The sequence below is a fragment of the Odontesthes bonariensis genome, chromosome 22 (genome assembly GCF_027942865.1).
Source record: "Odontesthes bonariensis isolate fOdoBon6 chromosome 22, fOdoBon6.hap1, whole genome shotgun sequence".
NCBI lineage: Eukaryota > Metazoa > Chordata > Actinopteri > Atheriniformes > Atherinopsidae > Odontesthes > Odontesthes bonariensis.
Window position 1 is genome coordinate 13,713,430 of NC_134527.1, and position 17,082 is coordinate 13,730,511.

Genomic DNA, 17,082 nt, shown 5'->3' on the forward strand with positions numbered 1-17,082 from the left:
AAATACATGTAGAAATAAGGAGTGGCTCGAGACTTTTGGACAATGCTGTATTTGAGGAAAAAGATTTTGCAGGGGAAAAGAAATTATCCTTATTTGAATGTTTACTATTTTTGTCCTTCCTCACCCACACATTCTTAATATCATCTCAGAAATTAAGACAAGCTGCTGTGCAGCCTCTTCTGTCATATCAAAAAATGCACAAGCTTCCTCCAACTGTTACTCAACAACCTCATTGTCAAACACAGAAATTAGACTAGTTGCACTTTACAGTCAGCCACTGAACTTTTTAAGGCCAAAAATAGGTAGGCTACAAAGGTCTTGAAACAGACCAGATATGTGTGTGTGTGTGTCTGAAAACAAGAGCTCCAAATTTGGGTTTGACTTATGTAAAGTAATTTAAAAAGTGTTAAATGAAATGGCCTGCAGGAACAAAATGTAAGCCTTTTATTTGTTGTCACTAGACAATGCCTAGAAATGTAATCTCATTAGGTATTGCTTTAAATAATTGGTGGGGAGACTTTGGTTGCTATGTAGCCCCACTCATAAATTAGTTCATATTGTATTACTAGTTTACAGCTGAGTGGTTGTTAATATTATAGAATTTTACATTCAATGAAGCTCATACAGTATAGTGCTAGATCACACATCCAGGGCCATCTTAAGATTTGGACAAACCCAGTAATTTCTTCTCAGCAAGCACTCGGCGACAGTGGGAAGGAAAAAAGTCCAAAACTTTTTTGGAGGTTATGTTGTTTTGAATGTCTGGCAGGGCTATGTGGACAAATCAAGATGGCTACTGGCTGATTTTCAATGCAGTGTGCTGGGGTTCTTGATTATAAGTGGTTTTCAAACGTAACAGGTGGATTCATCATGACTCTTTGAAGGCTGGTTGGGGTGGATGCCATACTGATGGAATCCACCCCAAGATATATATAGAGCAAGATATATTTTGTGCTTGTTTGTCCAGAGGTGGTATCAGTTGTGCTAGTAATACCAACAGCATTAGAGGCCCACCATGCTTTATTTGATATATGGAGTCATTTTCAGCACCATGGAGAGTGAGAGACAGATACTAAAACTTGATTAAATTGTTGCCTATGTTGCCCCCTTATGGTCACACCTTGTAACAACAAGGATAACGGCATAATAAAAATGTTAAAGCGAACAGAAGATGATCTAATTTAAGTGTTATGCTGACATGGATCTTTCTAAATGGTTGCCAATATGCACGTTTATTCTCTTTGCTTCATCATTACAGTAATATGCAACTACTGTTACTCAACTACTCAGAGACGGAGAAATTTAATTTTGAAACTGCTCTTATTCCCTTATTTATCTTGACAAAAATACAAGTAAATGTTTTTTACTCAAAAAGTAGAAAAGTAAAATAATGCTCCTTCACCTTTTTAGTTCGGTTACATTGTGGGACATTTTCTTATCTTACCATTAAATATATGTTTATAATTCTAAAATAAACAACAACAAAAAGACAAAAAAAAACAAAAAAAAAAACACATCCCTTGTGAAATTACCTCAGCCTTGTTGAGATGTGCCTACAGTGTTGTAGTGTCTCTTTAAAGGAAGGGGGAGTGTGGAACAGGGACAGAGGAAAGAGATGAATAGAAGGCACCAGAACCACCTACCATGACCAAGTGCGCTGTAAATGTAGGACAGAAATTCGAGTGGAATACAAACGGATCATTGAGCGACATATTCGAGGGAAAACCATGTTCGGATGTGCCTTATCTGAATCAAGTATTTTTCAGTATGCTACCACATGCGATCATAGGAACACAGGGAAACTATTCTTCCTCCCAAAAATTTCCAGCATTTTGAAACGGAAAAGAAGAGCTGCAGTAAAATACATCCCTGTGGTTTCTTTTTCTCATTATCAATGGTAGGCTTTGCATAATACACCCTTATCCACCGGAGACATTTGGTTCCTCCTCTTTTGGAAGAGGGGGACGCCAGAAAAACGACTACATCCAGTGGCTGCCTCTTCGGTGGTGCCTGCAATTGTTTGGCAATGCCCTTTTCTCTCTTAGGAAGGACTTGCACACAGTAGCGGGGGAACCAGCACGGGAAGGATGCATTTAACGCTGGATGTGTGCTGCATTCAGGGAGATTCGGCAGTAATAGCAGCTCTATCAGAAACGGCGAGTGCGAAGGGCCTGGGAAGCACCCAGCCCCACTATCTCCTCCTTTTCCTCCCCCCCTGCAGGACCATGCTTGCGTGAGGGATGAGGCCGTGCACAGGGACACCAGGCCAGAGCTGCGGCCTACTTCTCACAAGAGCCGGTCTCTCGACTGCAAGATCTGTGAACGTATTACCACCATCAAATCAGCATCTTTGGTACGCTACTCCCTATCAACACCGTTTGCATGAAAATACGTGTGTGTGTGTGCGCGCGCGTGCGTTAGAGTATACGTGCGTGCTGGCGACACGGGGATGAGAGGGAGGGAAGGGGTGTCTGTGTTCTCAGCTGTACATCTGTAGTCATGGTAACCAGATCCTGTTAATGGATGTCATTTTTTTCCCGATACTCAGCCTCCCTCTATGCCTCTGCTTTTATGTGTGTGCATTGCATTTGTACGTTTCCCATGGAAATCTCTGCCGGATATCTTTAAACAGTGAGGTTTAGCTTTTGACACAGGTTGTAAAAGGTACATTTCAACATTTCTCAGTTGTCTGGAGTTTAATAGATCTAGTTCATCATGTTACTTATCAATCTAAAATGGTTTTAAAGTGATAAACTGATTTGTTCATTTTGCTCTAGTCGAACGTATGGGTATCTTTAAACAAAGTCTCCAGCCATTCTTAAGTTCTTGTGTAAATTATATGAAGTAATAATCTTGGCTCTGGGTTTCTGGCCTGCAGAGTTTTTGTTTGCCACTTCACAAAAAGTGTTTGTTTCTTTTTGCCTGCTCTGCTTCTTCAATATCCTGTTTCCTGTGTTCTTGTGTTTAGGGCATCAGGTAGATCCAGGAGCATGAGCAGGACTTTGAGCTGCGGGAGCAGATGTCTGGGTATAAGCGCATGCGGCGACAGCACCAGAAGCAGCTGATCGCCCTGGAGAACAGGCTAAAGGCCGAGATGGATGAGCATAGGCTCCGGCTGCAGAAAGAATTAGAGACACAAGCCAACAACACTTACATTGAGCTGGAAAGACTGGCCAAACGTCATGCTGCTCAAACAGACAAAGAGGTACAGCAGCAGTTAGTTATGAATGTGTGGCAAACTCAAACTGATTAAAGCCCAGTTGGTGTTGTGCAGACTTTTCAAGTCCAACATTCATAAAAAGGCTGATGACTTCAATGTCTCTTCACAGATTAAGTCAGTTGCAGCAGAGGAGAGGAGGATACAGCAACAGATTGTTGCTCAGCAAAAGAAAGAGCTGACTGCTTTCTTAGAGAACCAGAAAAAGGAATACAGGCTTTGTAAAGACAAGGTCAAGGAGGTAATTATTTGCTAGCAGATAAGTTCACAAAGTTATGCGTGAAATGTGTTCAATGTGTCTTCAGATCATGCAACCTAGGCTCGCTCTTTTCTTTTTGGGTCATGTTATAGGAGATGAATGAGGACTATTGTACACCCAAGGAGGAGAAGCAGGAGCGTCTGTCCAGGCACAAAGAAACAGTACAGCGCTCACAAGCTGAGGAGGAAGCTCACCTGCTGGCCCAACAGAGGCTGGTCTATGACCGCAGCTGTAGGGCTCTCAAACGCCGGAGTCTCATCAGACGGCATGAGTTTGAACAAGAACAACTAAGAGAGGTAATAGGACTTCCTGTCATTATTTAAAGCAACACTTGAGAAGTTTGTGAACCTTAAAACTATGTGCTTCCAACTCATTTTAAAGCACATTGACTTTTATTATGTACATTCTCAGGTCTGAAACTGACATAGAGTGCCTAGGGGCTGAGATACCGCAGTTCACAAATTTGGTGTCAGCCTCACAGCACACTGTTTCGCTTTCGCAGCATGGCTGTATTTTTGAAGAGCTCACAGAGTGGTTTTACATTCTACAACTGTAGGTGGAGCAAATAAGCAATCAATTTCCCAATTTCTCTTGTATTGCTTTGAGAATACGTGAAATCAAGACTATGCAGACTGCCAGTATTTTGGGGAGAACTACTTCTGTATTAAAAAAATGTGCAGACACAAAAAAAAATTCTCTGTGAACATAGTTTACAGTGTGGATAGTATGGCCAAGTCAAGAGCAAGTTACAGCGAAAACACCAATAATGACCCCCGACTAAAGATGTTTGTTTGTTTGAAATTTTCTCTTCCTATAGCTGGCCAAATAGGCCAGATCTTTTTTTGTGCATGCTGCAGGTCTGCCAAGTGTGTAAGCCCAAAGTCCCCATTAAAGGGTGTTATTCTTTCTCACAGCAGACATTGCCCATAAACTGTTTGAAATCCCTCTTTGGCAATCAAGTGACTTCAACAGTCACTTAGCTATATACACATTAATGTGTTTGTGCACATTATCTATAAAACATTTGCACAATGTCTGCTTAGTGGCAAGTGTGGCATGCTAAAAAGGAAAAATGAGCAGATGCTTGCAATCTACCATTTTGATCAATCAACTAAAAAAATCTGAGCACACTGGGCCTTCCTAGGCCAACTTGTTGCTTTATGACCCCCCAATAAAGCAACAAGTTCTCCAAATGATATGAATCTAGTATTGAACACTGTTAAAGAATCTGGGCTGTTTAAAGTCGGCATCAATGAAGAATTCTTTTCATCTATGAACATTATGTGTTGTTTGTAAAGTGTGTTTAAAAAAACACTCCATTATCTAAACTAATGCTGATTAAAGATGACAATGATAACATGATATGCCCAAACTGTTATTAAAATCTGAAACACAGAACGTATAATTTGGCATTTCTCAAAATATAAAACTGAAACGAAAACAGCAAATCTTCACCTTGTGAATGTCTAAGCTAATGAGACTCGGTGACTTCACTGAAAGAATGTTGAAAACGGTTTGAAATATAAGGAAAAAACATATTGTAACTGTGTGTAACTCATCCCAGTTTAAGTTGTGTGTTACCAGCACAGGTGGATAACAAGACAAAAACAAGGTGTCTTCTATTATCCATGGAAGATGGTGTCACATCGAATACTTCTGAGGACTGAAAGAGAATAGTAGAACTAATCAAAAATGTTCTATATTTCTAACATCTCCTATTCCTGGTGGTAATATTTAAACTCGTCAAACACTAGAATGTACACGTAAAGACATGCAAATGTTAGTTATAATATGGGCTGGGCTAGTTAACTCGTTATTATTGCGTTAACTCGTTAATTATTTAACGCCGATAAATATTTCATCATGCATTAACGCAGGTTTTATTTATTTATTTATTTTTAAATCTAAAAAAAAATCATTTTGGCACAAAGAGGGGGAACGACACGCAGCACAGGGCTGTCCGATGCGGGACTCGAACCGGGGCCAACTGCAGCAAGGACTATAGCCTCTTGTACATGGGGCGCCTGCTCAACCCACTACACCACAAACCACCCTTGTTTTCTTAATTATTTTATTATTGTAGAAGTCTGTTGCTCACAGGCTTTTATTTTGTAAAAGTCTGCTGCTGTCTGCTGCGGAACCGGAAAAGAAAGTAATCGGCGGATCCACCAAACATGGAGAAGGGTACGGAACTTTTACTCAGCCATTTTCATTTTAAAGTTCTTCCAGACGGCGGCGTCGACAGAACCAAAGTCATCTGTAAACACTGCCAAGTTGAATTGTCTTATCACCGTAGTAGTTACAGTCTAAAATATCACTTAAAGGCAAAACACACAACTGATACCAGCAAGTCATTCAAGGAAACAGACAGTGGAGCGAGGCTTCTACATAAAAACTACATAAAGATGCTGATGTTAAAAGTGTGTTTGCGCAACAAATGTTATGGCACTTTCATTCATATGGCAGCACATTTAAAATAAAACTAAATGCTAAAAGCTATACACTACTTTTGAATTCATTTTTGGATTTTGCGTACAAATGCGATTAATCGTGATTAATCAGGGAAATCATGTGATTAATTAGATTAAAAATTTTAATCGTTGTCCCAGCCCTAGTTATAATAAATTAATGTTTTTACAGATACTCACTCACGCAAATCAATAAGCCTGACTAGATCATGGAAGGGAGAGTTTTTGCACGATTAGCATCAGAAACAACACAACTGATCTTCTTATGCCAGGAGCTGAACAAGAAGAGGACACAGAAGGAGATGGAACATGCCCTGATGATCCGGCAGGACGAGTCCACGCAGGACTTGGAGCGCAGGCAGCTACAGATGCTACAGAAGCTTCGTGTTGAACTTATGCGGCTGCAGCACCAGACAGAGCTTGAAAACCAGGAGGAGTACAACAACCGTCGGCAGAGAGAACTGCACAGAAAACACAGCCTGGAGCAGCGGCAGCAGCCTAGAAACCTCAAGGTGTCTAAGATCTTTTTGCAACTGTATTCTATCATATATGGTTATTCAGTGAGTTAATATCTGTTAAATCTCATGTCAAGGTGTTCTAAACCTTTATATAAAGGAACTTGATGTTTCATGATGAGATTATCAAATTATGCTCAGCGGATACTCAGATACTCAGTTCCCTCGAACAATCCGCATTTTTTATGTATGATTTCACTAAATTCTACCTCCCATATAGTTTTATTCCTACTTTCCCAATAGAAATCTGCAGAAAAACATTGACCATGTTGCCATGAGAACTGCTTCTTCCAAATCATGTGTGTTAAAGCATTCACAAATTAAAATATTTTCTTCTCCATTTATCAAACATCACAGTGGTGAGAAGCTTACTTATGTGAGCCAAAATGTTCTAGGTATGGCAAACAAAAGATTTTTGTTCATCGAGCTAAATCAAATCATTTCACTTTAATGAGGTATTGAATTAGAGCCACTTAATTCTTTACTAAGTCTTTCTGTTTTACTTTATTTTACATCACTGCACTCTGGTCAAACTGAACCGAAAACAATTCATGACTTAAATTATATTTGAATGACTTTCAATTGTTAATCATATTCTACTTCTTACTTTACCCTCTGCAGACACTGGAAATGCAGATCAAGAAACAGTTCCAAGATACTTGCAAGGTGCAGAATAAGCAGTACAAGGCTCTTAGGAACCATCAGCTTGAAGTGTCTCCTAAAGGCGACCACAAGACCATCCTGAAGAGCCTGAAAGAGGAGCAGACTCGCAAGCTGGCTATACTGGCTGAGCAGTATGAACAGAGCATCAATGAGATGATGGCTTCACAAGCAGTAAGAAAACTGTCAAATAACTTTTCAAGAGTAGCAACACATTTTCCAGTGATGGTAGACTAATGTTTAACAGGGATATTTAAAGGTTCATCAGCTTCCAAACTTCATCAAATATTTAATTTCTCAACGCACTGGTTCATGCCTCCTTTGATTATCTTTTTGCTCAATTGTTGGTAAGTTGTTTGATTTAAACAGACTCAACTTTAAGTAGCTTTAATATCAACAACCGTACTTGTCAATATTTGATTTTCCAATCATGTCTTTTTTTAGATGCGACTAGAGGCAGAGCAGGAAACTGAGTGCCAAGCTCTGAAGCAGCAGCTGAAACAGGAGATGGAGCTCCTGGATGCCTACCAGAGTAAAACCAAGGCACAGATGGAGGCCCAACATGAGCGAGAGCAGCAGAAACTTGAGCAGAAGGTCTCCATACGGAGAGCACACCTTGAACAGAAGGCAAGTTAAAGATCAAAGCTGTACTAAAATACTTGATAAAAGTGACCTCAAATGAGTGTGCGGCATCAGTGTCCAGTGCGACTCCTTATGAGTGGACAACAATTTTGTAGTAGCATTTTATTTTTTTTTGGCACATATTCTCAGACAGATTCAGATACCTCTGTCCTGTTATTTATCCCAAAAAACCTGGATCTACCACTCTGAAGACAGTTGTGGTCCCACCACCACTGTTTGACTGGGGGCCGGGGCAATTTTGTTTAGTCTCTTGGTCAATTGGTCCTATTATTTAGTTCAGATTGGCAAATTCAAATAGCTATTGGTCATGGTGCGGTAATAGACAAACTAGTAATAGACCAGTGTTTATTTCCAAGTTGTGCAATTTTTCTACTGTTTGTCATTGTTTATTCACTTAACTTTAGTTGATCCTGTTTCAGTTACAACTAGTCTTCTTTACAGTATCTTTAATTGGTAGTGCACATTCACTACAGTTTTGGCTGTTTTCTTCAGTCCCAATTAAATGTTTAACAAATGCTAAACGATGTCCATGTGTGCTCATATGTTCTAACATAACTGCATACATTTTTCACTTTTAGCTTATGGTCATTCGATCCACATTGCTTCTAAGTCAGAAGGGACGGGCGGAAGGTGTTAATCAAAAGACCTACACAAAGATTTTTCCTGCTCAATTTTTTTCTTTGTTTCAAAGACAAGTGTTTATTTTTCTACTGCATTCTAACCCTCAAATTGTTAGATTGAGAATCAATTGATTAATTAACTAGGTCTACAAAATACAAGGTTAGGGAACAGGAAAAAAAATCGAAATGGTTATGGCTTGGGTGTTCTCCCCATGCATGCATGGGTTCTCTCTGGGTACTTCCTCCCACCATCTAAAAACATCCCATCCATCCCTTTTCTATACCCACTTAACCGGTCAGTTGGGTCACTGGAGTCTATCCCAGCAGTCATTAGGCAGGGTATGTTTTTGGAAAGTGGGAGGAAGCCAGAGTACCTGGAGAGAACCCACACATATGTAGGGAGAACATGCAAACTCCACACAGAAGGGCCTCAGCCCAGAGTTGAACCTGCAACCCTCTTGCTGTGAGGTGACAGTGCTAACCACCACATCACCATGCAGCACAAAAAAATGTTCATGTTAGTTTAATTGGTGATTCTAAATTGACCCCAGGAGTGAGTGTACATGGTTGTTTGTTTCATTTGTCTGTCCCTCAGACATAGTCTTCCTCTTAAGATGATCAAATGCTAATCCTATTTCACAAGTACCTTTTGGAGCTGCTACCATGGTTACAGACAGATAGTCTGTAACCATTTATAAATTATAAAAGTGATGACACCTTATATCCAAAAGAACAGAAGTTGATTTAATAATTTTGGAAAACTTAACACAGGTACAGAGGGAGAGATCATGACCATATTTCACGCTTGGTTCTGAATTAGTGAAGCTAATTTGGGGTTCCCACTTTAAAACTGCAGTAAATGTGTAGAATCTCTGTGCTACCGGGTTCTGAATTGTTCACTATTTTTAAACGGTAACTTCCCAGCAGAGGTAACCATAGTTGAGGCAATGTCAGTTGCTGCAACTTTATATCATAGAATCAGCTGTACTGACACTAAATACATTTGAATCTATTCTTAGACGGCCTTAACTACGTATACGATATTAGTCTTTGTCGGGGCAACCCGTGTGTTTATCTAAGACACATTTTCAGAGTAGAATATGTCAGACTACATAATGCAGATTAAAGAAAAAAGGCAAATCTTTCCACTTTCCACAGAAGTTTGAGTAGGTTAAGTCAGCTTTCTTGAAAACATTACTCAATTATTAATACAGCAGCAGAATAAGTCTGTGTTGACTGAAATAGGTAATTGTTGCAACTTTAAAGGTGGTGCTATAGTAAGAGAGATATACTGCTTACAGTAGGATGAATCCTTCAAAATGCTTTAAAGACATCTGAAAGTGTCACTGAAAACAATGGCCCTTCTGTTCAACTGGTCAAATCAAAAGCTAAAATCCAGTATTCTTATAACGAAGTAACAGTCATGGTGTTTGCTGATTACAGATTGAAGAGGAACTGGCTGCTCTTCAGAAGGAGCGCACTGAAAGGATCAAGCAACTGTTGGAACGTCAGGACAGAGAAATTAGCGCTTTTGACTCAGAAAGTAGAAGCCTCGGCTTTGGAAGCCTTGGATCTCTGGACTTCCCCAAAGAAGACAACAGATGAAAGTGGATCTGTCTTTAAAGGACAACATATCTGTGCCCCTCTCATATCCACTTGACCTTTTGACACATCCATGGTGACAAAACCGGACAACTTTCTTGAATACTTTTCTTCTCTCGTAGATATTGCATCTTCAAAGTGAGGTGCTACGTGCAATGAGAGCGACTTTTGTGAAACTTGAAGGGGGAAAGTAAAACAAAAGTATAGACAACAACAAATCAGTAAAAGGCAAACTTAGTCAGTGTAACTCAATGTGTTTAAAATAACAGACTCTTTCCTCCATGCCATTTCCTCCTTTTGGTATGAATTGAATAAATCAGGAAATTTTAGTAAAATGGGCACTTTGATACGTTTAAGTAGAAACCCATCATGTTCATATGATGCTCACTATGTGTGTTACATGGAGGGACATTGTGGAATGTGAGCTGCGGACTCCCCGTGGTGTTAAGCTGCTTTGTCTTTTTTTTTTGAATGATCACTTTATTTTATTCTATTATTTTGATTTCAATCTCTGAATGTGAATATTACTGTATGGGGTCACTGGACAGTCAGAGTTTATTCATTTTTTAAAAGGCTTTTTTCATTTGGTCATACTTCCATATTGTGCTTATGCATACAGTATACTGTGGTCCCTCACTTTTTTAGGCAACAGATCTTTTGTGCCATTTGATATGTAGAATCAACTGGCAATAGCTTGATCAACCTATCTTCTCACAATTCAAGATCCCACATGGTAAAACTGCTTAATATTGCATGCACTTTAAGGACAAATTCAGGTTGTGAAGTGAAGCATGAATCTGTCAGAGATTTTAGCTGTTTGTAAATAAAAGTGGTCATAGCGTTTCTTTTTTCTTTTCTTTTTTTTTTTCTTTAAGCCTATGGATGCTGGACATAAGCACCATATTTGATATGATAATTTCACAAATGCCTTTATTTAAGTTGTGCCTGAAGCAGATTTTAGTTGTGTTTGTTATATCTATATTTTACTGACTGAGGCTGGCACCATTTTGTTTTGGGTTTGTCCAAACTTGTGAATCATTTAATGTTCACTACTCTTGTAAAGGAAAATGGTGAGAATTGTGTTGTATAATTTTTGATATGAATATTTGTACATGAGAACATAGCTAGAATATACAGGAACATTGGTCTATTACCAACAACAGAGCTTAACGATAAAGATATTGCTTTGTTTTTTTTTATGATATTGAGAAATGGTCATACAATAGCTCAATATATTGATAGGTCAAATCACTAGACTTTCAGATTGTAATAATGCTGGTGAATGGAACCGCAGACTTCTTAAGATATCAGTGTGACGATATTTTACAGAGGCTTTACAAAAGCAAACGTGTGGGTCTGGATTGCATTTGATTAATTAGTGTCTGTAGACAGGATATACATATTTTTCGCCATGTTCATTATGGTCATTGAACAGGTTGCACAATTAATCCATTTGTAGTGAATGGACAGATAATTGTTTGGTGCTTAATTTTTAATATCACCTTTAGCCTTGTAGTTTTTTGTCTTGGAGAGATAATTAATTTTTACAAAATGTAAGCATTTTGCAACCCCCTCTGAGTCAAAACACTACTAAGTTTTTTCATGATATATTAAGAGTGCCCCATGCAGTGAAACCCTCTTAAATGAAGTATATGTATGAAAAAATAAATGCTATTTTATCATGGATCCGTTTTTGACACATTGTTTAACGTGATGGTCTTGAATGCAACCCTGTCATGTTTGACAGCTGTTTCTCCTCCTGTCTTTTTTATTTCGTTTTCTTCTAAGCCAATACTTGTATTAACATTGGGTTATATTCCTCACAGCGCTGAAAGCTGGAAGATGTCCCTGAATCCACAAAGTATTTCAAAGGGAGGAATCTAATAACATTAAGTTTCTGATGGCAATAGAGCCTAAACGCTCTCGTTTTACATGTCGATAGGTAAATTCTGTTTGACTGCAGTGTGTTCTGATCTTGTAAGGCGCCCCTAGATTTTTCAGCCTTTTAGATTTTTTGTGAACTTTCTGAAATTTGATGAAATCTTTCTCATATGCAGTACGGCCTTTTGTCTGGTCACGTATTACTGAAGCTTTGTGGACAAATGGTTCCATAGATAAGTGCTGTTGGGGTGCTTGAATATGTTTGCCTGAAAGCCTCAGAACAATGATGAACCTTACAATTTGTGTGACTTTTACGTTACTAGAAAGATGTATTTAGTTAGAATAAAGGGGACTTTCCTAAAGAACTTTATTCACCATTTTCTGTGCATTTCAAAGACAAAATAAAAGATATTCTGTTGAAAAAAAAAAAGAGTCTTACTCAACATATTGCAGCTTATGACAATCTATTTGTTATTGTATTGGGATGAATATCTTTGCAATGCACTTTCCTGTGGTGTAGTACCTCTTGAGCTTGCTTTTCTTTGGTGTGAAAGAAGAAAGTGACCTGCGTTGTATAATTTGCTGTTAATTATAATTTACAAACATGAATGCAGGTCCAAAATGATATGATAAGTTGTAAAAACCAGAGAGCTGAAATGGGAGCAAGAGTTGAGAGGAGAGTTTTACTGCAGAGCATCCATTTTATCAAAGCTTGCTTTCATTTCGGCAAAAACTTTTTTTGATTTTACTGTCGATTGTGGGCTTGTCTTTTTTTCTTTGGCAAGTCTGCAATGTATTCACTGGAAGGAATCCAAATGTAATTTCTTTGAACTAACAACCTCCGCAGCCCCATCTGCAGCAGTTGCCTACCTCACCGCAACCCCACTTTTATTCCTTTGGGCTACTGGAAAGCCCCAAGGATGGCAGAAAGGTGGTTAACTTTTACCTGAAATAGTGCTGACACGGTTGTGGTGGGTTGAGTTCCCCAGTCTTTTGTCAGGTAGTTGGGGGTTTCACAACAATACAGCACCTATTGGGTTGAAACCAAGATGTGACTACCACCAAAAACATGGGAGGCCATATCAGATTTTAACAAGTTGTTTCACTTTCAGGTAAAAATTAAAGTGTTGTTTCCAGTCATAGCAATAGTTGTTTTTTTGTCCCACAGTCTGTGATACAGACACAAAAGGCAAAAACACAAGTGAGAAAAAGAAAAAGAAATCTCAAATAAGTCTACAAGATGTTATTTAGGCATCTTTTTATTTTATGGAATGTAATGTATCCTGTTTTGTTGTGTTTTTTATAATTTTTTCTTTTTTTTTCTTTGTGGATTGTTGAGCTATGCTCCTCGTTTTAAAGCAGAAGTGACCATCCCTTTTTGAAGGCCGTGACCATGAGACTGACAACACAGAAAAACCCAGTATGTGTTAAGTCCACATCTCGTCACATACTACCTCAGCAGATCACTGGAGGACGCAACTCTGCAGTGTGTCACAGTGAAATCATCCTGTGATAACATCAGCCCTACCTACCCGTCATACTATTTTGTGGTGTGGTGACACTAACATATTACCTACTTCAGCTATGCAGATTCAGCCCTTTACGTACTCATAAAAGTTTCTGATTGTGAAATGCATTTCCTGTGACCCTGCCAGCTTCCTGTGCAAATACCCACATGAAAATATTGCCGCAAAGACCCATGTTCTCAGGAGCAGCTGAAACAGTCAACAAAATTCAACAGAACTATTTACCAAATTCCTGAGAAAAAAAGAGACCAGTCGTGAAAAATTAATTCAGCAGCCTCTCAAAAACTCCCTCTGTCTGCGACAGTTTTTTTCTTATTTTCATGCCAAAACCAGTCACCTTTGAATTAGTTGTCTGCATACTGTTGTAGAATCTGGGAATCAGTGACTGCAAAAGTGTGGTTTTGTTCTTGAATTATCCAGGTCAAATTGAATCCAGTAATTCATTTACATATCTATAGTGACAAAAAAGCTCCAAAAGATCAGTCAAATTGAAGGTTTCTTTCGGGGAATTTGCTGTTTTCCTTTGAAGAAAAGACAAAAGAACCGCAGTCAGTGCACACCTCTGTGCACAGTGGGGATCTCACTTTTACTTTTTCACAAATCTGAAGTTCTCACCTTCCCTCTCTTGCCCTTTAGAGGGTGCTAGATAGCATGTTTCTAAACTGTGTCAAAGGGTGAGCTGACCTCACTCCTTCAATTATTCTAATGGGTGTCTGACACAAATTTTCTAAATTCAGCAGATTTATCCTCCTCAAGTGAAATCAATATATCAGACATGTTTATTTTTTTCCATGAACCAAAAAGAAAAAAGTGAGAGTTGTTCAGAATGTTTGTGTAACCTCTGAATGTATGTTTATGTATGTCTTTGAATGCAGACAATGCCTCTACATGTCTGTCCACAGCATAAACATGTGGGGGCAATGTCCACTAATTGAACACAAAAGAAAGAAAAAAAAACATGAACACACATCTTTGAGAGAGGAAGAAGTTCTGGGAAATTTGGTTGCTTCACGTCATTTCCTCCTATGACAAATGCGTGGCTTCTGTCTTTTAAAGAAGTTTGAAAGGAGTGTGATTATGACGAGTCCACGCAATTTGCCTGTGAGACAGAGAGGAGAATGAATGGTCATGTGAAGAATATGCATTTTCAAAACTTTATGGAATCAACAGCAAGTAAGTGTCACTACATCTGCTTCTTATTAGGTTAGAAAATAGCATTAAACATAAGTGCATCTTTTCATGCCGTTGTGCAAATTATTTTAGTGACTAAAAGCTGTTGTGAAACTAACTGAACTTTGCAGTTTCCTGCACCACAGCAGCCCATTCATTTTTTAACTGTCTGTCCAATATTTTAAGATATAAACAATGTTTCATAGCATTTCAGCGCACAAGATATGTAGCTTCATACTTTCATTAAATCATCCCATTGGTTACTCTTTAGAAGAGTTTATTTTTACTTCTCTTGCTCAGCACTTGTGGTTTCAAAATGAAGTTCCCCTCATTTTTTACCTCAATATTGTGAGGCGGTATAGCTGACCAGTTCCTTTCTCCTCAGGATTACTCTCTTTCCTGCTGCTTATGACTGTTGATTCAACAAAAACTGTGGCAGCAAGCAGAAACCAGCAGTGTGAAAATGCTCTGCAGCAACCTTGGAAACTCACCAGGCTTGCCCAAAAGGAATCTGTTGTTCTAATCAAAACATATGTGAGTATGAATAAGAAACTGCTTTCTTTGACTTAAATTATCAAGTGCTTGCACAAACCACCCCCTAAGAATAGAGAAATTCTTAAATTTTGATTTCAATCTCATTATGTTTTGTAGAAAGCCTCTCAAGGAGAGATGTCAGAGCTTTTCTGCAAGGTGTCAGTGAGCAACATCCCTGACCCCAACATTTCCGGGCTGGAGCCCTCAGAGAGGATAGCGAGCATGTACACACATATCCAAGCCTTCTCCCCACATTTCAAGCGAGTGTATGAGCAGCAGACAGACTTACAGTCCCCCACGAGTGCACTGCTCAAAGAACTCGAACGCGTTAGTGCTCGCAGAAGGAACCTTGCTTCTCTCATAAACAACTTGTACCACAAACTCTTCCCGAACCTGCCAGAACCAGCAGAACCAGCAGACGGGCCGACGATACTACCGCCGCCTCAGAATGTCTTCCAGCAGAAGGTTTACGGTTGTGTGGTCCTGAAGACCTACAAGGAGTTGCTGTCTAACATTTCCAGAGACCTGAGGACTCTGAAATCCAGAATCTGTAGAAAGAGGAGGCAAATGAACGCAGTCTCCTTCTGAAAATGACACGAGACTGGCCTTAGACAGTCAGTCTTCAGAAGTATTTTACTCACTTGATAAATAAGGACTTCAAAAGATGAGTGAGTATGAAGGTGGCAGGTACATCGGTATAATAGAACCTATTTATGGTATTTAATATTTATTTTCTTGAGTGTTTCTATCGGAGGGATAGTATAAAAAGATTAATTCTAAATTAAGTTATTTGGTATACGCAGAATTCCACACTGTACTTGTTTTGTCACCTTTCATTTCTTTACCTGGTTGCATCACTAAGACTATGGAACAAAAAAATCATGCAAGATCTGTCTTTTTCTCTGTTGGACTCGGTTGAAATAAAAATGTGTTTTGAAAACTTTGACAAGTCGTTTTTTTCCTCTTTTTTGACAAGTGTAAAAGAAGTAGCATGTGCTGTTTTCTACACAGAATCCATCCAAAGGAGTTAAAAGAAAATCAGGAAGCTGCTGAGACGCTGACTGTGTGATATCAGCTCTCAGTGACGCATGTGTTCAACACAAGGCTGCATCAGATAGGAAAGATTTCATGAAACTGGCGGGCTGTCTGGTCAGTCACAAGGTGTGGGTGTGTGTGGATCAGATAACTGTATGTGTTAACAGTGTGTGGTTTGCACACTTGCATCCTTATATAGATGGACATGCAAGTGTGTAATAGGTAGGGTGAGGGAGGCAAAAAAAACAAACAAGTCTAAATCCTGCAGAAATTCCCATCTTTGAATAGATCATTAATAGGCCATGGATGCAGACTTGTCATCTATATACATGTTGACAAAGATTTTTACTGAAATTAGGTAATTCTTAGCCAAACTTTCCTCAAGTCACAAGCTTTCAGGAAACTGGAAGTAGATGGGGGATTCACTCTAGGTCATGAATCAAGTTCCCTGTTATAACTCTGCCTTATTTAAAGCACAAACACTGAGGGCACCTTCGGGCATCGGTTATTCTCCAGTCTGCATTTTGCATTCCTTTTCACTACCCTCTTAATACTTTGGTTCATCCAAGAGGATTGGATCCTAACAGTAAAAAGCTGTCTAATTAATGCGACAAATATGGTCGGAAGAAAAGTTAGTTCCCTGTGCGCTTGAAAACCAACAAACAGGACATATAAACCCCAAATGCGAGGGTTACAGTAACCACTAATTCCTTTATATTCTTATCTGTAGTACGTTGAAAAACTTGTCAATTTCTGCTTAAAATTGAGGGGATTTTTTTTATGTGTGTGTGTGGAATGTCTAACTGTTGTCACAGATGTTGTTGTCACAACTTCACACTCAAATACAGTGGGAGAAGACATACTACATACAACTGAAATTTCACTTTATTTAGATATGAGGGGGAAGATGCCAGCAGCTTTGAAAAGATCGGTGCAAACTGTGCTGGGAACTC

General features: G+C 39.0%; 2 protein-coding genes across 2 annotated transcripts; both read left to right on the top strand.

Moving 5' to 3' along the window:
- Nucleotides 1-1,592: 1,592 nt before the first annotated feature.
- On the top strand, nucleotides 1,593-12,366 carry taok3b (TAO kinase 3b). The gene is made up of 8 exons (XM_075456043.1): nucleotides 1,593-2,353; nucleotides 2,969-3,205; nucleotides 3,330-3,458; nucleotides 3,569-3,772; nucleotides 6,217-6,456; nucleotides 7,081-7,293; nucleotides 7,564-7,746; nucleotides 9,825-12,366. The coding sequence occupies exons 2-8, from the start codon at nucleotides 3,020-3,022 to the stop codon at nucleotides 9,984-9,986; spliced, it is 1,317 nt and encodes a 438-aa protein (XP_075312158.1). The 5' UTR covers nucleotides 1,593-2,353; nucleotides 2,969-3,019; the 3' UTR covers nucleotides 9,987-12,366.
- Nucleotides 12,367-14,484: 2,118 nt separating this feature from the next.
- m17 (IL-6 subfamily cytokine M17) lies at nucleotides 14,485-16,019 on the top strand. Its single transcript, XM_075455922.1, has 3 exons — nucleotides 14,485-14,563; nucleotides 14,946-15,094; nucleotides 15,212-16,019. Exons 1-3 carry the CDS (start codon nucleotides 14,509-14,511, stop codon nucleotides 15,680-15,682), a joined length of 675 nt encoding a protein of 224 aa, XP_075312037.1. The 5' UTR covers nucleotides 14,485-14,508; the 3' UTR covers nucleotides 15,683-16,019.
- Nucleotides 16,020-17,082: the final 1,063 nt, after the last annotated feature.